The sequence below is a fragment of the Bactrocera dorsalis genome, chromosome 1 (assembly GCF_023373825.1).
Source record: "Bactrocera dorsalis isolate Fly_Bdor chromosome 1, ASM2337382v1, whole genome shotgun sequence".
NCBI classification, from domain to species: domain Eukaryota; kingdom Metazoa; phylum Arthropoda; class Insecta; order Diptera; family Tephritidae; genus Bactrocera; species Bactrocera dorsalis.
In genome coordinates, this window is record NC_064303.1 from 46,515,798 (window position 1) to 46,538,120 (window position 22,323).

At 39.6% G+C, this 22,323-nt stretch overlaps 3 protein-coding genes across 4 annotated transcripts in view; 2 read left to right on the forward strand and 1 right to left on the reverse strand.

Annotated features, from left to right (window-relative positions):
- LOC105234054 (eukaryotic initiation factor 4A) overlaps positions 1 to 17,997 on the reverse strand; it is a 160,075-nt gene extending 142,078 nt beyond the window's left edge. The window contains exon 1 of the mRNA XM_049445892.1: positions 17,988 to 17,997. Coding sequence (XP_049301849.1) covers positions 17,988 to 17,989 — 2 coding nt within the window. The 5' untranslated portion in view covers positions 17,990 to 17,997. The remainder of the gene's footprint in view (positions 1 to 17,987) is intronic.
- LOC125780332 (uncharacterized) overlaps positions 1 to 22,323 on the forward strand; it is a 273,793-nt gene that overhangs the window by 163,295 nt on the left and 88,175 nt on the right. The window lies entirely within an intron of this gene.
- Positions 4,389 to 16,711, forward strand: LOC125775548 (uncharacterized). The gene is made up of 2 exons (XM_049446205.1): positions 4,389 to 4,897; positions 15,557 to 16,711. The coding sequence occupies exon 2, from the start codon at positions 15,575 to 15,577 to the stop codon at positions 16,175 to 16,177; it is 603 nt and encodes a 200-aa protein (XP_049302162.1). The 5' UTR covers positions 4,389 to 4,897; positions 15,557 to 15,574; the 3' UTR covers positions 16,178 to 16,711.

A 22,323-nucleotide genomic window follows, 5' to 3' on the forward strand; every position in this document is an offset into this window, starting at 1 on the left:
GCTCATAGTTTCCTTTTGTACAAATGAGCATCCTCCCCCGGCCTCAACACACACACCACATCGATTAAAACTTACATCACTAACACGCAACCTTCACCACACCACATCACACCGATTAAAACTTACATCCCTAACACGCAACCTTCACCACACCACACCACACGTACAACCCACATTCTACACGAGAGCAGCACACCGACACCTACACACACATGTACATCACACACAGTCACACCATCCTATTCAGCGCCAACGGGGATAAAGAAGGATCGATGATCATCGTTCGGTCACACGTTCGCCTATCCCGCTTCGATTCGCCGCCATCCTTTTGCGAAATTATTAAACTAATTATCATCAAAACCGTATATTTATTCAATTTCTTTTAAATAAAATCTCTGTTAGAGACAACCCTTTTTTTGGTATTGCACCCTTTTGGTTTTTGATTTGTGGTGAAGTGGAAAAAGAAATAAAAGGTGAGTGCACTTCTAGAACATGGTCCTTCGAGCCATACAGAAAGGCACATTGGTAAATAATTAAAAAGTTAAGTGCAGTGACGCAAAAATACAGAAATCAAATTTGGTGACAAAAAAAAAGAGAAAAAATTAAATCAAGAAAATATATACATATGTACTAGCTGGCCCCGCAGCCGTTGTCCTGCGCGAAATTATGTGTTTTGAAATGAAAAGACAAAAATTCATATTTTATTGATATTCATTTATTTGCTATTTGTCTACATTTTTCTTCAGTGTAACGCAGCTTGATAAACAAAATTTTTTGGTTTCTGTTCCGGTGCGTAAATGTACAGAGAAGATGGTTTTCCAACTCTTGAGCACGCCACGTATATCTGGCCGTGTGAAAAACATAGCATTTCCAAATGTATGCCACCCACTATGCGACTATTCTATTGATCGTCATTTTAAATCCAATTTTCACTGGAAACGGAATACTTTTGAACCGAATTGGCAAATCGTTAGAACTCAAAAGAAATCCGTAGAATCAAGCATTCTGTCCCTTATATTTGATAGGTGCATCACAATCAGATTGCGATGATGCGGTGGCATACCAGGCCTCTCCAAAGAATTTACAAATTCCACTGGTAATTCACGGTGTCGTCTTCATTGTCAGACGATCGATCGATTTGTATGATTGCAAGTCTCCTGGAATTTGACTTTGAATTTTCCAGTTTAAGTCAACAACATGGGTATTTGTGGCAGCTAAGATTGCTCGTACACTCAAGGAATCGTACTTACGACAGTTTGGCCAATGTTCGTATAAACATTCGTGATGAGTCCATCTTTCGTGAATTGATAAACGGCATATGGGATTGATATCAGACCATGGGAAGTATCAATCAGTATTGACCCGTTTCCAATTCTTAGCGTATGCAATGTAAAATGTCTTCGGCAATGTAATTTTTGGTCGTATCCCATAACGCCGATTTGAAGGCTGATCATCGCGAAATGTGTGTGAACTTCAGTGGCATTCGTTTTTCGGGTGGATTGTGTAAGTTCATTCTAATGCATTAGTTGAGAACACACCTGGATGTCCATCTACTGGAAGACCCAGCTTTCTGCGTAACAATTTCTTCGATGATGCATCCCATGTATAATATCAACGTATTTCGAATAGAGCAATGTTCTCGCAAACGGATCACTGACGGGAGTTGAGAAAAAACTCGCTAATGTTAATTCTGTTGCTGGTGGTGTTTCTGTTGACTGTACTGTATTCTCTGGGTTGAAATAGACTCTTTGGTCATTCCCCAAATTAACTTCGAGACGCACAACAGTCGGAAAACGTTCATGAATTTCAAAAGAAATATCCTACAAAGCCCTTTATTTCAGTTCACGTATCGACCGTGTCGTTTAAAACCAATAACCGCCATGTTGCTTCCTATGGTGACGTATTTACAAACGCATTTTATCGATTACACCAAACTACAATACGCAACATTCACATGACTTTTGAATGTGAATTAGACAATAGTGGCGAATATGGTACGACCCATGTGTTGTCAACTTTGATGTGTTGTTAACTTCGATATTTACGCCGATAGAGTGGATATCCATCATTTCCAGCTTGTATTTCAGAAAAGCACATGGATAATGTTTCGCGCATTTATTGTCAGGCATACAAACCGAAGTGTGATTGTAGTGTCCGCAAGGTCCATGAACCATGTAGGTTTTCATCACTTCATATAATACTGGATCTTTCTCTGCATCATTAATTTCCGCAGAAATGAGTTCATCAATTTGATCTGGTGTGACAACCATCCACCATCCAAAGAAGAATATGTACGTGCGACAAACCTCTCTTTTGCCACTCAACAGAGTACATTTAGCATCTAACAGTACCACATATACCTACCCTACTCCAAGATAAACTCCATGACACATCGCAACTGTTGTTTGAAAAGTCGTGCTGTGACATCGTGACGATCGCTTGCTTATTGACCGCGATCCATAATTCCGCACGTATGTCACCGCATCCTGGGAGTACTTCTTGCCTTGCCTTGCCTTTGGCTGCCATACTTTGATGGACCGATATTAGGGCGACCTCTTCGTGGCTTCGTAACAAATTTCAATCTGCAATTGACCTCTTTGTGTGAAACGCACGTAAAGTTTTCACTGAATAATTTTTCTTTTGAATAGCCGGAATAAAAAAGCAAGCGACCGAAATTGAACTATTCAAATAATTTACAAATCAAAATATTGAAAAACAAAACAAACAAAAATTGAAAAAAAATGTTTATGGAAAAAAGATACTTTTTGGAATTATCCTAAAAAAAAAAAGTATTCTCCTTGTTTGGGCGGAGACCTATCCGAATTGGTGGTAATCACCGAAATCAGTCCAGGCGTTCTCTAGTTATAAGCGTAGTAACTTACATCACTTTCTTTTATAGATATTAAGCGATGTGATAAAAACTTGATCCATAGATGTCGCCTTTTTCTTTGGCATCGTTTTGTTTAATACACGTTTACGCCAATTTAAGGTTTGAATATTGGATACTGCGATGGTAGCGCCATCTATCGGTCAAACATTCCAAATTTAAAAATTGATTAAAAATGAAAAAATAATTTAAAAAACATTTTCCAGTGGACCAAATTGTAAATATAAACCATTCCCGAATCTCCTTGAACGTACACACAAAATTTCATCAAAATCGGTCCATTCGTTTAGAAGCAATTCCAAGGCAAACACACGGTCAGAAGATTTATATATATAAAGATATACACATATGTACAAAACATACAGATAAAGAAACATTGTGGTACAACAACAAAAAAAGTGAAAGTGCAGTCACCCAACCAAAACCAAATAAAAGTGCAGTGAAACATATTCAAGTGCAAAAACAAATGAAAAAAAGAAAAAAACGAAACAGTGAAAACTAATACAAACCCCCCAACATCAAAAACAACACAATAATTCAACATTTTCTAATTCTACTAACAAAATAAAAACGGGCGCGAACCTTAAAACATCATTTTTATTAAATTAATATATAAAAGAACTAAAACTAAAAGAAACACCAACACAGCAGCACAGCGGAATAGGAGCGACTAGCGACTCAGCAACAGAACAGACAACGGAAAGCACACACTCACCCGATTCTGCCGATTCTGGCATACATCTCCCCAAAACCCTTGAGGAAAATCAAAGTGAGTGTATCCCTTCCACATTGATTTTTATCATTTTATATAATATATGTATGTATCGTTGCGCCAACGGTCAACAGCATAAAACTGATAGCTTCTAAATCCGTTTAATAAAAACGGTTAGTGAAAGCTCGGCGGTAAATTCAATTACCGATATAATCGCAAAGCAAAACGGAAAATAATATATATATATATATATGTATCCGAAATATACATATATATATATATATATAATCAAATAAATTATTATTCTTTGCCATTAAAACTTCCTTCGTGTATACAATACACACAATCCACAAAACAATAAAAAATATAAAATATATTTATTCAAGTATTTACTTACTAATTATTCTGGCAATACCGCTTCGGCTAAGTAACTGTGAGAGGGATACTTGCAAATGCAATACCGCTGAAGAGTATTCAGCCGTGAGAGGGATAATTACAAATTATGCGGACGCTTCAGCTTATTAAGCTGTGAGAGGGATTGCTTCCAAAGAAGTAAGCAAAGGCAGAAAGAAGAATAAAACATAAAAAGAACAAATACATATATACATATCCGCAAACGAAATATACATATATAACCACAATTTGATAAATACATACACAGTACCGCTTTTAGCGCATATTTCTAACCGCGTATACATAAACGCGAAATATTATACAAGTATATTGCCGAAAACTTTCAAATGTTGTATACCTATAAACATAGGTGTATAAATGAGCATCTTCCCCCGACATCCACACATACACCACACTATTACACCACATCACCTCAACCTCCCAACACCGACATGCAGCTTCACCATACCCACCATCAACGCTTACAACCCACATTTCACACTACTCGCGAGAGCACCACACATCGACACCCACATATACGTACACCAACCAACCACATCACACCATCTGATCGCCCACACCACAGGGAGAAAGAGGAAAAAACAAGGAGATCGCAACTTCACTTCGTTTGCGACCTTCACCGCGACCTGTACGCCTGTGCGATAACCTGTTTTCCGGCCTCTTCGATCGCTGTGCATTTTTGCTTTTTTTCCGCGAATTATTCCGTCCATGCTCGACCGGAGTTTTTGCGTCATACCGTGTATAAATTAACATAAAGATTTTTACATTGTCATTAAATCATTTTTTAATAAACCCCATTGGGACATTGCCGATTTGGTACAACCCTACGCGTGTGCATAGACACTAAACTTATTTTGTGCAGAAAATTAGTGGTGGTGCAAAAGGTGAGTGCGGAGAAGTGTATTATATTCATGGTCCTTCGAGCCGGATAAGGAACGGCACCTTGGAAACAGAAAAAAAAAAAAAAAAAAAAAAAATTTAAATGACAACAAAATACCCGAGGTTGAGTGCAGTGAAACAAAAAAAAAAAAAAACAGTTAAGTGGGAGAGAAAATACATATGTCTTCTTCTTCTTAATTGGCGTAGACACCGCTTATGCGATTATAGCCGAGTTAATAACCGCGCGCCAGTCGTTTCTTCTTTTCGCAACGTGGCGCCAATTGGATATTCCAAGCGAGGCCAGGTCCTTCTCCACTTGGTCCTTCCAACGGAGTGGAGGTCTTCCTCTTCCTCTGCTTCCCGCGGCGGGTACTGCGTCGAATACTTTCAGAGCTGGAGTGTTTTCGTCCATCCGGACAACATGACCTAGCCAGCGTAGCCGCTGTCTTTTAATTCGCTGAACTATGTCAATGTCGTCGTATATCTCGTACAGCTCATCGTTCCATCGTATGCGATATTCGCCGTGGCCAACGCGCAAAGGACCATAAATCTTTCGCAGAACTTTTCTCTCGAAAACTCGCAACGTCGACTCATCTGTTGTTGACATCGTCCAGGCCTCTGCACCATAAAGCAGGACGGGAATTATGAGTGACTTATAGAGTTTGGTTTTTGTTTGTCGGGAGAGGACTTTGCTTCTCAATTGCCTACTTAGTCCGAAGTAGCACCTGTTGGCAAGAGTTATCCTGCGTTGGATTTCTAGGCTGACATTGTTGGTGGTGTTTACGCTGGTTCCAAGATAGACGAAATTATCTACAACTTCAAAGTTATGACTGTCAACAGTGACGTGAGTGCCAAGTCGCGAGTGCGACGACTGTTTGTTTGATGACAGGAGATATTTCGTCTTGTCCTCGTTCACTGCCAGACCCATTTCTTTTGCTTCCTTGTCCAGTCTGGAGAAAGCAGAACTAACGGCGCGGGTGTTAAGGCCGATGATATCAATATCATCCGCATACGCCAGCAGTTGTACACTCTTATAGAAGATGGTACCTTCTCTGTTGAGTTCTGCAGCTCGAACTATTTTCTCCAGAAGCAGGTTGAAAAAGTCGCACGATAGGGAATCGCCTTGTCTGAAACCTCGTTTGGTATCGAACGGCTCGGAGAGGTCCTTCCCGATCCTGACGGAGCTTTTCGTGTTGCTCAACGTCAGTTTACACAGCCGTATTAGTTTTGCGGGGATACCAAATTCAGACATCGCGGCATAAAGGCAGCTCCTTTTCGTGCTGTCGAAAGCAGCTTTGAAATCGACGAATAGGTGGTGAGTGTCGATTCTCTTTTCACGGGTCTTTTCCAAGATTTGGCGCATGGTGAATATCTGGTCGGTTGTTGATTTACCAGGTCTGAAGCCACACTGATAAGGTCCAATCAGTTTGTTGACGGTGGGGTTTAATCTCTCACACAGTACGCTCGACAGAACCTTATATGCGATGTTGAGGAGGCTTATCCCACGGTAGTTGGCGCAGATTGTGGGGTCTCCTTTTTTATGGATTGGGCAGAGCACACTTAGATTCCAATCGTTGGGCATGCTTTCGTCCGACCATATTTTACAAAGAAGTTGATGCATGCTCCTTATCAGTTCTTCGCCGCCGTGTTTGAATAGCTCGGCCGGCAATCCATCGGCCCCTGCCGCTTTGTTGTTTTTCAGACGGGCAATTGCTATTCGAACTTCTTCATGATCGGGCAATGGAACGTCTGCTCCATCGTCATCGATTGGGGTATCGGGTTCGCCTTCTCCTGGTGTTGTGCGTTCACTGCCATTCAGCAGGCTGGAGAAGTGTTCCCTCCATAATTTAAGTATGCTCTGGGCATCGGTGGCTAGATCACATTGGGGGGTTCTACAGGAGTATGCTCCGGTCTTGAAACCTTCTGTAAGCCGCCGCATTTTTTCGTAGAATTTTCGAGCATTACCCCTGTCGGCCAGCTTGTCAAGCTGCTCGTACTCACGCATTTCGGCCTCTTTCTTCTTCTGTCTGAAAATGCGTCTCGCTTCCCTCTTCAACTCTCGGTATCTATCCCATCCCGCACGTGTTGTGGTCGATCGTAACGTTGCGTGGTAGGCAGCCTGTTTTCTCTCCGCTGCGACACGGCACTCCTCGTCGTACCAGCTGTTCTTTTGCACTTTCCGAAAACCAATGGTTTCGGTTGCAGCTGTACGTAAGGCGTTTGAAATGCCGTCCCACAGTTCCCTTATACCGAGTTGTTGACGAGTGCTCTCAGAGAGCAGGAGTGCAAGCCGAGTAGAGAATCGTTCGGCTGTCTGTTGTGATTGCAGCTTCTCGACGTCGAACCTTCCTTGTGTTTGTTGGCGTGCGTTTTTTGCTGCACAGAGGCGGGTGCGAATCTTAGCTGCAACAAGATAGTGGTCCGAGTCGATGTTAGGACCTCGGAGCGCACGCACATCTAAAACACTGGAGACGTGTCTTCCGTCTATCACAACATGATCGATCTGGTTGGTAGTTTTTCGATCCGGAGACAGCCAGGTAGCTTGATGGATCTTCTTATGCTGGAATCTAGTACTACAGATAACCATATTTCGGGCCCCGGCGAAGTCGATCAGCCTCAACCCATTTGGGGAAGTTTCCTCGTGGAGGCTGAATTTACCGACCGTAGTACCAAAGATAGCTTCTTTGCCCACCCTGGCGTTGAAGTCGCCAAGCACGATTTTTACATCGTGACGGGGGCATCTCACATAAGTGCGCTCCAAGCACTCATAAAAAGCATCTTTGGTCACATCGTCCTTCTCTTCCGTCGGGGCGTGGGCGCAAATCAGCGATATGTTGAAGAACCTCGCTTTGATGCGGATTGTGGCTAGACGTTCATTCACCGCAGTGAATGATAGTACTCGGCGACGGAGTCTCTCTCCCACCACTAATCCCACACCAAACTTGCGCTCCTTTATATGGCCACTGTAGTAAATGTCACAAGGACCTACACGTCTCTGTCCTTGTCCCGTCCATCGCATTTCTTGGACGGCGGTGATGTCAGCCTTTGTTTTCACGAGGACATCAACCAGCTGGGCAGTGGCACCTTCCCAGTTAAGGGACCGGACATTCCAGGTGCATGCCCTCAATTCGTAGTCCTTATTTCGTTTGCCATGGTCGTCATCAAAAGGGGGGTCTCTCATCCGAGGCTGGTTATGACTATTCACTGGAGTGTTTTTTTTACGTGGCGGGTCCCAAACCCAGCGCACAACCCTATGCAGGGGATGTTTCGCCTTCTCACGTTAGCTCGCCTTCAAACGGATGTTCTTAGGCTACCCAGAGGATACTTGGTCAAAGACCGGAAGTCGTGAGCTGCTTGAGTCACATGTAAAAGAATCGTTTCTGGCCACTCCCAAGTGAATGGCAATCAGAGAACTTTCCTCACTTGCGTGAACTTCTACACATGACTCCATCCTTGTACATATGTATATATAATATAAAGAAAAATTATTAAAATTAATTATTATTGTGCAATATATGCAAAAAGAAATACATGTACATACCTATCTATATATAAACAAAAACTAACAAAGTGTATAAAAATTGAAAAATAAATTTCAAAAAAAAAAAAACAAAAAAAGTATAAATAAAAGTACCTACTGTGCAGTGAAGTGCATAACAATACAAACACAAAAGACTGTGAAAAATTTACGTATAAAACAACAGATCAAATCAATTAAATCTAATTTCCACTAACAACATAAAACGGGCGCGAAACTCAATAAATATAAAACAACTTAAACTTAATACAAATTAAACAAAAGAAAGGAGCAATAAGTCAACAAGTTGGAACGCCGGCGGAGAAGCGAAACATCACCCAAGGAAGCCCACACATTTTATAATTTAACTCCCAAAATCCCTGAGGAAAATCTGAGTGAGTGTATCTATTCCACTTTTGATTTTTATTATAATATGTATATATGTATGTAACTTGCACCGACGGTCAAAATCATAGAACCGATATTGATTAAACCCGTTTAATGAATACGGTTAGTAAAGGCTTTAAATCGGCGGCAAATTTAATTACCGATAGAGACGAATACGGTAAATAATATATACTATATACATGTATGTATATGTATCCACAGTATACATATATGCGTGTATGTATTTATATATATTTAATTAAAATAATTATTTTCCTTGCTTTTTTTTAACTTACCTTCGTGTATACAATACACACAATCCACGGAAAAGATTCAGGTATTCATTTTCAAAATATTCTGGCAATACCGCTTCAGTTTACAAACTGTGAGAGGGATACTTGCAAATCATACAGACAATACCTCTTCAGCTTATTAAGCTGTGAGAGGAATTGCATCCAAAACGTAAGCAACAAAAAAAAAAAAAAGAAAGAAGCAAGAGGAATAAAGCATAAAAGAAAATAGAAACATACATACATATATACATATCCTCAAGCGGATTAAACATAACGAAAGAACATCAAATTTTTTATACATAGAGATACACATATATGTATATATATATATGTATATATCCCTATAAATATACCTACAAAATATAAATAACATATGTACATTAGCGCTTTAGCGCATATTTCTAAACGCGAGCATACAACCGCGAACACATAAATGCGAATTGTTTTATACACTATACATATTGCCGTATATCTTCAAACGCTTGTATACCTATAACCATAGGATACAATTAAATAAGACAAAAAAAAATATAATAATAATAAATAAACGGTGCAGAAAATCGAATAGTACTGGTTGAAAATTATATATTTCATACGAATTACCTTTGTACATACATACATACATGTATTGAAAGTCAAATTTGGCGATTTCTTAGCATTTATCTTGTTCCTTGTTAAACAAGAACAAGCATATTTGCCCATAGTTTATTTAACGCATACTATATGCACATATCATCCTCACGTATGTACAAAGGATATTGACCTAGTTTTCAGTGCGCGCTGATACAAGGGCATACAGATAAAACCGTAAACAAAAAAAATATTTTTTAAAAAAAAAAAAAAAAGGAAGTAAATACAAACGCGCGCAATAAAAGCGATAAACGCATTCTAAAATTCTTTTTCATAAATAACAGCTCTTCTTTATTGAAAAGAGTTTTCGGTTACACATATACTATATTTTACTAATTTAATTGTTCGGAAATAACAACTCTTATTTATTGAAAAGAGTTTTCGGTAATATCTCTATTATATATATATATATATTTTATTAATTAAAATTTTCTGAATGAGCACTGATTCAAAAGAATCTAAAGCAAAATTCTTAAGAATTCCAAAAATGATTACTGATGACAAAAGTCCGTGTACACCTGCAGAAGCTACACGCTCGAAGCAAGGTGCTACAAAGCAAAAACGGGGGAAAGACATTTCTTATATTAAATTCATTTCTGAGAGTGACAGCTTGATTAAATACTGCACTCGATTTGCATCTTCACCGATTCAAGATAACTCTGAATCGGTACTAGAAATAAAAAATAAATCTATTGACAATTTTTGGACACGCCTCCAAGCTGCATACGACGCAATAGTAGAAACTGATGATTCAGATCTACCCGAAAATTTCAAATCTTCGGCTTACGCCAAATACGAAAATTGCTTAGACCGCTATGAAGACACAAAAGCAATGATATCAGATCAATTAAAACTTATTAAGTCAATTTCACCTACTCCCCACAGTAGAGTAGAGTTACCACAATTGCAAGCCCAAGAGGCAAGTTCAGGCATTCATCTCAAAGTGCCAGCGTGTGATACGGAAATATTTCATGGAGGTTATGAACAATGGCCGTCCTTCCGGGACATGTTTACAGCCGTGTACATAAACCATCCAAAATTATCACAAGCGCAAAAACTGTATCACCTCCGATACAAAACTAAAGGTCAAGCAGGCGTAATAGTCAAGCAGTTCGCATTGAATGACGATAATTTTAATTTAGCTTGGGAAGCTTTAAGACAAAGATATGAAAATGAGAGAATATTAGTTGACAAGCAAGTAACGATACTCATGAACTTGCCTAAAATTCAAAGAGAAACCAGTGAAGAATTCATCAAACTAGAATCCACTGTGTCAAATTGTTTGTCGGTTCTATCGACACAAAATATTCCCACTCACAATTGGGATCCTATTCTGGTAAACATATGTACCGCCGCATTACCAGAAAAATCATTACTTTTGTGGGAGCAATCGCTCTCATCAAGAAGAAAATGCCCAACGTGGCAACAGATGAAAGATTTCTTAACTACCCAATACGAAATTGCGCAAAGGGTAGACAAAAAAGTAATCAGAACTAAAAACGTTCAACCCGACCTAAACAGAAGCTTCAATAGACCCCAAGTCAATAACAACAACAATTTAAATAGAAGCTTTTTCAAAGCACAATCGTTCACATCTGAACAAAATAAATTCACGTCATGCGAACTATGTACAGGAGGGCATAAGCTAAAAGCTTGCGAAAAATTTAAAAAATTGAATGTGAATGAAAGGAACAACTTTGTCAGGTCAAAAAGACTCTGTACAAACTGCTTGTCCCACTCACACAATCTTAATACTTGCGAAAGCAAATTTAATTGCGTATATTGCCACAAAAGGCATCATTCTATGCTACATCTTAATAACTTTCCCAACACATCTCATAGCAGCGCTTTTTCAAAAAAAGCCACGGGTTTAGTTGCAACAGCAGCTCCCGAAACAAAACCTCAAGAAAATTGCCAAGAGACACCATGTTGTTCAAAGGCACTAAAAACTCAAACGCTACACAGCGAAAATCATAGTAGAGTACTACTACCCTCAGCAGTTGTCTCCATCGAACATCGAGGAGAGCTGTTCAAACTAAGAGCCCTAATAGACCAAGGATCGCAACGATCATTCATAGCGTCTAGGGCACAAAATAGGCTAAAACTGCCAACAAAACATGCCAACTATGAAATTACGGGAATGGGCGGACGAGTAGTACAAAACTCAAGTAAAATCTGCCCCATTACCCTAATTTCCCCCAAAGCGGATAAGCGCATTGAAGCAAATGCTATTGTCTTACCGCAACTAACTAACATGCTACCAAGCTATCAAATAAATAGCAAGCATTGGGATAAAATTGCACACCTGACTCTGGCAGATCCCAATTGCGACACGCCAACTCAGATAGACATCCTGATAGGCAGCGACCTTATACCGCAAATCATATTAGAAGGTGTTGAAAAAATTTCGAAAACACTACTGGCGCAAAATACCATTTTCGGATGGGTCCTAAGTGGACTAGTTGCGGAACCAGTCACAGCCATGACAACTCAAGTTGAGGAAATCTCAAACGAGTACCTCAATTCACAATTGAGAAGATTTTGGGAGGTAGAAGAACTCCCCCCCATTCCAATTACAACACCTGAAGATCAGTATTGTGAAGACTTTTACAAAGCCACAACTACTCGATCAGATAATGGTCGGTATGTCGTACGACTACCAATAAAACAACAATTTCCAGACACACTCGCCTTAGGTCACTCTCGCACCTCTGCAATACAGCAGTTTCTAAGTATGGAGAAAAACCTACTTAAAAAAGGTGAGCTTAAACAAGTTTATGATGGTGTCGTGGAAGAATACCTTCATTTAGATCACATGGAGGAAGTAAGCCCATGCGAAAAAATCTTAAGAGGCAAATTTTACTCTTTCTACTTGCCACATCATGCAGTAGTAAAGCCTGAGAAGAATTATTTTCCGAAAATCTGCCAATAGTCCACTACGCGACTTTAAATTGAAAACAGTTACTTTTGGCGTAAACTGTGCCCCATATCTAGCAATTCGTACACTACACGAACTGGCAGAAGACACAAAGCCAGAATTTCCACTGGCAACACAAGTCTTAAAAACGCAAACGTATGTAGACGATATCCTGTCTGGAAGCCACAGTCTTCCACAAGCATACGAGACCTTATCACAGGTAATAAATGCCCTCAATACCGCAGGGTTTCCTTTAAAAAAGATTACTGCCAATCACCCAAATATTTTAAAAAATATTCCTAAAGACCATTTGTTGGATACTAATTTCCTTATATTTGAAAAGGATAGTACAACAAAAACACTAGGCATCCAATGGAATGCGATATCGGACCAGTTTTCATACACGACTGAGTCCATATCCGCATTATCCGCCATTACAAAACGCCAAATTCTCTCCTTGGTGGCAAAACTTTTTGACCCCGCAGGATGGCTTTCGCCAATTATGATACAAGCGAAAATCTTGATCCAAGAATTATGGCTAGACGGAACCGACTGGGACGAACAAGTGAAACCTATTCGGTTAGAAAAATGGTCCCAGTTCGCTAATAACTTGAACGACATCTCGAAGATACAAATTCCACGGTGGGTAAACTATTCCCCCGAATACAAAGTGGAACTACACGGCTTTTGCGACGCCTCTGAAAAGGCATATTGTGCCACTATATATGTGCGTACACAAAGCGATGTCGCAACTACAAGCCACTTATTAGCGGCAAAAGCAAAAGTGGCGCCTCTAAAAACGCTAAGTCTCCCACGACTTGAACTCTGTGGCGCTCTGCTACTAGCAAAGCTAGCTTCAATGGTGCAGACCCACTTAAATATGGCGAAATACAGATTATATTTATGGTCCGATTCCGAGATAGTTCTAGCCTGGTTAGAAAAACCACCACATGCGTGGAAAACTTATATTTCTAACCGAACATCTGAGATACTTGATCAGCCACTTGGCGTCACGTAGCCAGTGCTGACAATCCTGCTGATTTAGGTACAAGAGGATGCAAACCTCTGCATCTTGCCACCTCCACCCTATGGTGGAATGGCCCCCGATGGTTAACAGAATCTCCCGATTCTTGGCCACAATCGCCCATGCGCAACATACTTGCCCCAGAAAGTCGTAAAATCGACACTTATCATGCAACACTGGATGACACTGACATCCTTGAACGATTTTCATCGTTCCCCCGAGCCCTCCGGGTAGTTGCCTATATGCTCAAGTTTTTAGAGCGGCTTAAACTTAAAGTTAAAGGAGCAACTTATCTCCATTGCGATAAATTGACGCACCAAGACTTACAAAAAGCAAAGGTCGCTCTTATCGCATCAACCCAAATGCGCTACTTCAGCCGCGATATAGAATTACTAAGAGAATCGAAGCCTATCGATAAAAAGAGCTCACTCTTAGTTCTAAACCCATTTCTAGATACGAAAGGTTTACTTCGGGCGAATGGTCGGCTTGCTAATTCAAGCCTAACGTACAATGAACGCCACCCTATAATCATACCAGAGAGGTGTCCGTTTGCCACTTTATTCATTAGATATATCCACATACTAATGCTCCACGCCGAACATCGGCTCATGCAACATATGGTCCGCCAAGAGCTGTACATACCCCGACTGAAGCCCCAAATAAAGAAGTGCATTTTCATGTGCAAAATCTGCACTATGCATAAGCAGAAAATGCGATCGCAGATTATGGCAGCACTTCCACCTGAACGCTGCAATTTTGCTCTGCCTTTCACCACTACAGGTGTAGATTTTGCTGGGCCTTTTATGATAAAGGCATCCATGCTAAGGTCTCCTACCCTCATGAAAGGCTATGTGGCTGTTTTTGTCTGTTTCACGACAAAAGCAGTACACCTTGAGCTATGTACGAATCTGACGACGGAGGCTTTTCTTGCGGCTTTTGCTCGTTTCGTCGGTCGACGAGGCTTCCCATCAAAAATCATGAGCGATAATGGTAAAACTTTTATCGGAGCTCAAAGAGCTACCGAAAGACAGTTTGTGGACTTCACAAAACAAGTCTCACCTGACATTGTCCAAAAATACGCTCCTCAAGGTATCAATTGGCAGTTTATACCCCCCAGCGCCCCTCATATGGGCGGCTTATGGGAGTCAGCTGTAAAAAGCTTCAAATCCCATTTTAAAAAGATAGCTGGCAACCACAAATTCAATTATGAAGAATTCACCACACTCTTAACTAGAATTGAAGCCGTTCTTAATTCACGGCCTCTCGCTGCACTCTCGCAAGATCCCTCAGACTTTACTGCCCTCACACCAGGGCATTTTCTTAAAGGAGCGCCCATTCTGGCCACACCTGAGCCAGGCGTGGAGTCGCTTTCCTTATTAAATCGTTGGGAAAGAATTAAAATTCTACATCACGACTTCAGTCGTCGATGGAAAAATGATTATTTAAAGGACCTCCACAGAAGGTACCGATGGAAAATCACAGAAAACGCGCCTAAGCTTGGAGATTGTGTCCTAATCAATGACGATTGTCTCCCCCCTACCGAATGGCGGCTTGGCCGCATAGAGAAGCTCTACTACGGCTCCGACGGTCATATTCGCGTAGTCGATCTCCGTACACAAACGGGAACGCTAACCAGGCCGCTCGTTAAGCTATGCTTTTTGCCAACCGCGGATAAAACCGAAAAGTAAACCGAAAATAACGTAATCGTAATCAATAAACAAAGAGACAGAATAAATGATAGCAAAGTTATCAACTAGTAATAAACACTAACAAAGGACAAAAACAAAACAAGGTCGATCCATATGACGACTCACTCACGCCCCCTTACGTGGCACAACCGGCTATATGATTATACACAAATATATATGATAATTAAAAATACTATTTTCTTAACAGATCCATACGGATGCCGAGATGACAACTGTGCCTACGCCCACTGTGCGTTCCGCCGTCACGGTTCCGCGCCCTAGAGCCACCCCAGTAGCAGCGCCGCGCACAACCATCGCTGCTGCACCTCCCCGAGAAACTCCATCGGCTCCGCGCAGTGACACGCAAGTACGGGCTCCGGAACCGCCACAACTTCAGTGCGAGCTATGTCGCCGCCGACATCGATTGCCACATTGTGGCATCTTCAAGGGTATGACACCTCAGCAACGTCAGCAGGTCGCCCAGGCCCACGGTCATTGCTTGAATTGTCTGGCGCCTACCCATCTAACGCGCGAATGCGCCACTGGGTATCAGTGCCAGGTGTGTATGGGTCACCATCATACGATGCTCCACCGCAATACCGGACCCGACGTCGAGCGTCATCATGCCCCCCGGGGCCGTACTGCCAGCCGACGACCCCCGCGACCGCAACCGCGAAGGCAAACCTTCCCTTCGGAGGAGTCCCGCTTCTGGGGTCAACGTCATACCACCTCGTATCGGAGGCGCCATCCTAGACCGCAAGCCCGCCGTAAGACGGGCCTCAGCAACGTTGTAGCGACTCTACAACAACTACAGAGGTTACTAGGCTAAACACTCGCCTAGGGGGGCCAGGATGTATAAATGAGCATCTTCCCCCGACATCCACACATACACCACACTATTACACCACATCACCTCAACCTCCCAACACCGACATGCAGCTTCACCATACCCACCATCAACGCTTACAACCCACATTTCACACTACTCGCGAGAGCACCACACATCGACACCCACATATACGTACACCAACCAACCACATCACACCATCTGATCGCCCACACCACAGGGAGAAAGAGGAAAAAACAAGGAGATCGCAACTTCACTTCGTTTGCGACCTTCACCGCGACCTGTACGCCTGTGCGATAACCTGTTTTCCGGCCTCTTCGATCGCTGTGCATTTTTGCTTTTTTTCCGCGAATTATTCCGTCCATGCTCGACCGGAGTTTTTGCGTCATACCGTGTATAAATTAACATAAAGATTTTTACATTGTCATTAAATCATTTTTTAATAAACCCCATTGGGACATTGCCGATTTGGTACAACCCTACGCGTGTGCATAGACACTAAACTTATTTTGTGCAGAAAATTAGTGGTGGTGCAAAAGGTGAGTGCGGAGAAGTGTATTATATTCAATAGGATACGAGCAATTAAATAAACTGTTCGAAAAATAAACATTGGTTGAAAAAATTAAATATTGCAAACTAAGTACCTTTGTACATACATTCAAATATTAAAAGTCCAATTTGGCGATTTCCGAGCATTTTCTTGTTCCTTGTCAAACAAGAACAAGCATAAGTGCACATATTTCATTTAACGCATATTATATGCACATAACATCCACACGCATGTACAAAGAGTATTGACCTAGTGTTCAGTGCGCGCTGATACAAGCGCATATGGATAAGACGATAAAAAATATTTTTCCGATAAAAAAAAACGCAAGTAAATACGCGAGTAATAAAAGCGATAACGCACTCTTAAATTCATTTTCTGAAATAACAGCTCTTATTTATTGAAAACAGCTTTCGGTTACATACCTATGTGGAAAACAGCTTTTGGTTTAAAATATATCACATATGCGTATTTGAATATGAATTTTAAACTGCAAATAGATGCTTAAGAGAAGCAACTTTATTTTGCGGGTTATTTACTCGTATTATTTGGCCTTTCTTTCAAACCGAAGTGGGGTTGTGGTGTCCGCAAGGTCCATGAACCTTATTGGTTTTCTTCACTTCGTATAATACTGGATCTTTCTTTGCATCAGGAATTGTCGCATTATTGAATGATTTCATCAATTTGATATGGTGTAACCACCTTCCACCATCCAAAGAAGAATGTGTGTCTGCGGCAAACCTCCCTTTTGCCACTCAGCAGAGTATATCTGGCATCTAACAGCACCATATATACGTTGCTTCAAGATAAAGTCCAACGAAGCTGTTGCTTGAAAAGTCGCGCTGTGACATCGTGACGATCGCTGGCTGATTGACCGCGATCCATACTACCGCACGTATGTCATCGCATCCTGGGAGTACTCGGTCATGTGCCTTGTATGTTGATGCCAAAAAGAACGCCGACCGATATTAGCGCGACGTCTTCGTGGCATCGTAACAAATTTCAATCTGTAATTGTTCACTTTGTGTGAAAAACACATAACATTTTCACTGAATAATTTTCAAACATTTTTCAGGCAAATGCCAAATTTGAAAGATTTAAATAATTGAAAAACAAAACAAAAAAATTGAAAAAAAATTTGTATGGAAAAAATTAACTTTTTGGAATAATCCAATTTTCCGACTTTTCCTCACGAAAAGCATACAGGTTTTTTTATTTCTAAACCTTCCCCGATCCATATGGAACATTTTCTGAAAATTTCACCAAAATTGGCTCAGTCGTTCCCTTAGCGTTACTAATAAACAAACATTCATTCGTTTGTATGGGAAAAAGAAAAGGGCTGTTTTTAGGGGTTTTCCGGCAATTATTCGAATTTTTTTCTCCGCATAAACCATCCCTGATCCTCAACGACCATTTTAAAAAAAGAATTATCAAATTTGGTTCAGTCGTATTAAAGTTATGAGCGTACATACATTTTGGCGATTCATTTTTATTTATATAGATATAAAATTCTCGTGTCACGGTGTACGTTATTGAACTCCCCTGAAACCGCTCGACCGATTTTCGTGAATCTTAGCGTGCTTATCGGCTAGGGTGAAGAATCGGACAACATCTATTTTTCATCCTCCTAAATGTTAAGGGTGGTCCACCCCTAAATTTTTTTAACTTTCCGCGAAGAAAATTAAATATTTTCTAAAATCGGGAAGTTATTGGTTGTTGAAGTTATTGGACCCGCTTATAACTTTTGAAAGGATCGAGCGATTCAACTTTACCCAACGGCATTTCAAAGTGTTTCACTTAACTTAGATTTTCTAAAATTTTGAGCCGATTCGGATCGGTAGAAAAACTCAAAAAAAAAACAGCAAAAAAATTTTTTTTCAAAACTGTTTTTTTGGGAATAACTTCTAAACGGCTATATCGATCAATTCCATAAACTAATCAGCACTCAACCTCACAAAACTACGCCGATTACCGCAAACCGGGTCAAAATCGATCAATTTTCTTGCGAGAAGTCGTGACTCGACCGATTAATTCTGAACACTAATCAGCTTTCGACTCTGAAAAATCACGTCGATGGCCGTAAACCGGGTCAAAATCGGTTGATTTGTTCGTGAGATATCGTTGACGAAATTCTATCCGCATATCCGCACTAGGGTTGCAAGATGGCAATCGAATATTACAATTGTAGTACGATAAATTCTTATTCATAGTTCATAATTCATTAATTATGAGAGTAGGGATGAGGACGATGCCGGTCTCCTGTCTTACTCACTATACATTTTTCAGCCATTTTTTTTTTGGTTTTATTTGTGTATCAATCGTAGCAGTCACTGTTATACCTATTTCATTAATTTTTCTGTGCAACTCTCATGTTAATTTTACTGTCATCTTAAATTTATCATTCATTTCCAGTGCAATAATTATTTATTTACAATTTATTAATCTGACAAAGACAGTTTTAACTCTCAGTTTATTAAGTGATATCATGTAAATAAACACGTGTTGTAAGCTCCCGTCAACAACGGCCATTATCGAACGGGGGGGGTTACTCTGTAAGGCGTTGCGCAAGTGAAAAAGTTCGTAAATAAAAAAAGCAACTCTGTAAGGCGACAAACGCATTGGAAATTGCGTTTTGCGCACTTATTTTTACCCCTTCGCAATGGCAGCACTCTGTATTGCGTAAACGACTGTCAAATCTGTGCGTTTAACGTATTTTTGATTCGATATCAAACTGGCAAACGCAACGGACATAAAATGTAAGTTTATAAGGCATATTTGTAGTTTTAATTAAAAAAATAAATTATTTAACAGGGAACATTCTAAAAATAAACAGACAAACCCAACACAGTTCGAAATTTTAATCAATTTTATGAATACACATTCGGAACTTTCCAAAGGACAACTTAAAACTGTGGACGCGAAAAATGCAGCTAATAATTTATTGAAAAAGTTGGTATGTGACCTTAATGCTGCGGGGCCACCCGCAGGTAAAAAAGATTAATTATACATGATTTTTGAAGCACATATTACTTAATTATTTAAAGGTTTGGTCGGATTATAAAACCCATTTGAAAGCAAAAATGCGGCGGAACAAAGTAAGTAGCTCTGGAACTGGTGGTGGTCCTCCAAGTCATTGCACCTTAACACCGTTGGAGGAGTAGGTTAGTGAGCTTCTGGCAATGGAAATATCCGTCAGTGCAATAAGCGGCACCTCAGAATTTGGTGCAGCACAGCTAACACAACCAAGTGGGCCAGACATCACAACCGACGAATTCCGGCAAAATGAACCAACGCCAGTGGATGAAATGCCACATTGTTCACGACAAAGAGTCGCTCCGCAAAAGAAAGATAGCCTTTTAAATAAGCAGGTGGATAACCAAATCGCTTATCACAAAAGGTTCATTAAAAGTGTTATCTGAAATTAATGAAAATCTGAAGGTAATTTCAAAATGTATGAAAAAAAAACATAAAATGGCTAAAAGAAAATATAAATTGGCTGTTGAAAAATTCGAACACAAAAAAAGGATTGATTTGGACAAAACGAAACTAAAATTTGCAACACTAGAACTAAAAAAGCAAATGCTTGAAATTGAACGGTCCGGCCAATAAAAATATTGTATTTTAGTTATTGATATTGAAGTCTGTTACTTATTTTTTAATACTTACTGATAATTACTTATTTATTATATTAATAGTTTAATGAATTGTTTTGATTTAAAAACGTATTTTGTATTGATGTGATAGTTTTTACTTTTTATTACATACAAGTATATAATACTTACATATATAGATATGTATACACATGTGCAAGAGACTAAAGCTTTATATCATTAATGTGAATTTTAATCAAATAAATGTGAAAATGTGAAAAATTAAAATGTTTACCTAACTAAATAGTGTTATATGGTTATAAAGTAGTCATACTGTTTTTTATTTGATCCCTTAAACATTTAGCAATATTGGTTTCATTCGCATTTCCTATGGTTTCAGTATAACTAGCATCGACTTCTTCAACTTCGGATATCCAGAGTCGCCTATAAGAAAAAAATTTAGTTAGCAAAATAATTGATGCATATAATAGCTAACGAGTAAAATTAACGAATGTGTATATGCTCACCAAGAATGCGAATTCCTCTTTCTCCATTCATATAGTTGGTTTGTAAATATTGGCGCTCGCTTGATAAATTCCACACATGTGAATCATGACAGGCCCCAGCAAACCGACCGTTAACGGCTTTGATCATCATCTTATGATCACATATCTAGGTTTTGGAAAAAATATTTATAAAAAAACAAGATAAATTAAAAAAACAATTGCCTTACCACCATAGCGTTTATACTATGTTTTAATTTCCTATTGAAATATAAATGTTCATTTACGGCCGGTCGTATCATTTGGATGTGAGTACCATCCACCACTCCAATTACACCTGGAATTCCTGACACTGAGTAAAAAGCTCGTTTCGCTTCATTTTTCTCCTCTGATGTCATTCCAAAAGTTATATGTTTTGGACACAGCACTTTTTCAATCGCTTTGCAAACTTCAAACATACAACGCGAAACAGTTTGTTGAGCTAGTCCTGTATGATGATCTTGTCCAATTTGCTGTTGATACCCTCCCTGCGCCAAAAATTTTAAAGTTGCCGCTAATTTCACAATTTCGGGTATTCCTGTGGACCTGCGTGGAGTTTTTAGCTCACCACTTATGCTATCCAACACATATTTGAATGAGTCCTTGCTTAGGCGAAAGTTTTGCACGAAACTATTTACGAGTAGAAGCACAAACAAGTTTAAAGAATTGCATTACACTTTATCATTCAAACTTACCTTTTTTCACTAAGACTCATCACATTGGACTTGTCCCTAATCATTTTCCGCTCCACTCGTTAATTTTTTTCGGTTTCTTCCCATAACACAACGCAATCCATATTCACACCTTTTTTATTTATTTAAAATTAGTTTTATATATTCATAAAACTCTTAAAATTTAATTATGTTTATCTGTCAATTTTTTACACTTCTTCACTTTTCTGTTATTCATTTTGTTTTCATTCTCCTTCGTTTCGGTCAGTAATGTCAACTATACTGGAGATTTCTCAACGGGAAAACAGTGCAACACTGTTTACAATGCGAAAGTGTTACAGAGTACCGATTGCAGAGAACGTATAATATAGAGAAGGTTCAGGGTGTGCCGATTGTCAAAATGTTCCTCATTTTGGAGGGGTTGAGTTTTCTATTAGTGGATTTCACCACAAAAATATTATTAGCGGATTTCACCAATATTTAACATGAAGGGGTCGAAAATAGCAGAATTGAGCATTTTCAGTATTAAATGAGAAAAATAATGCTAATTTTAATGTTTAGAAATGTACGCTTACAGATTCGCGTATTTACAATGCGCAAACGGCTATGGATATAATTTATGGATATTCTCCATATATTTGATAACAAAGCTATGTATGTATGTATGTGCGATTTGACCTATTTAATGATAAATTCCATTAATTCTGTTGGACTTTATAATAAAGTCATATTTCTATTATTACCTAAATAAATATACATACATACATGTACGAGTATA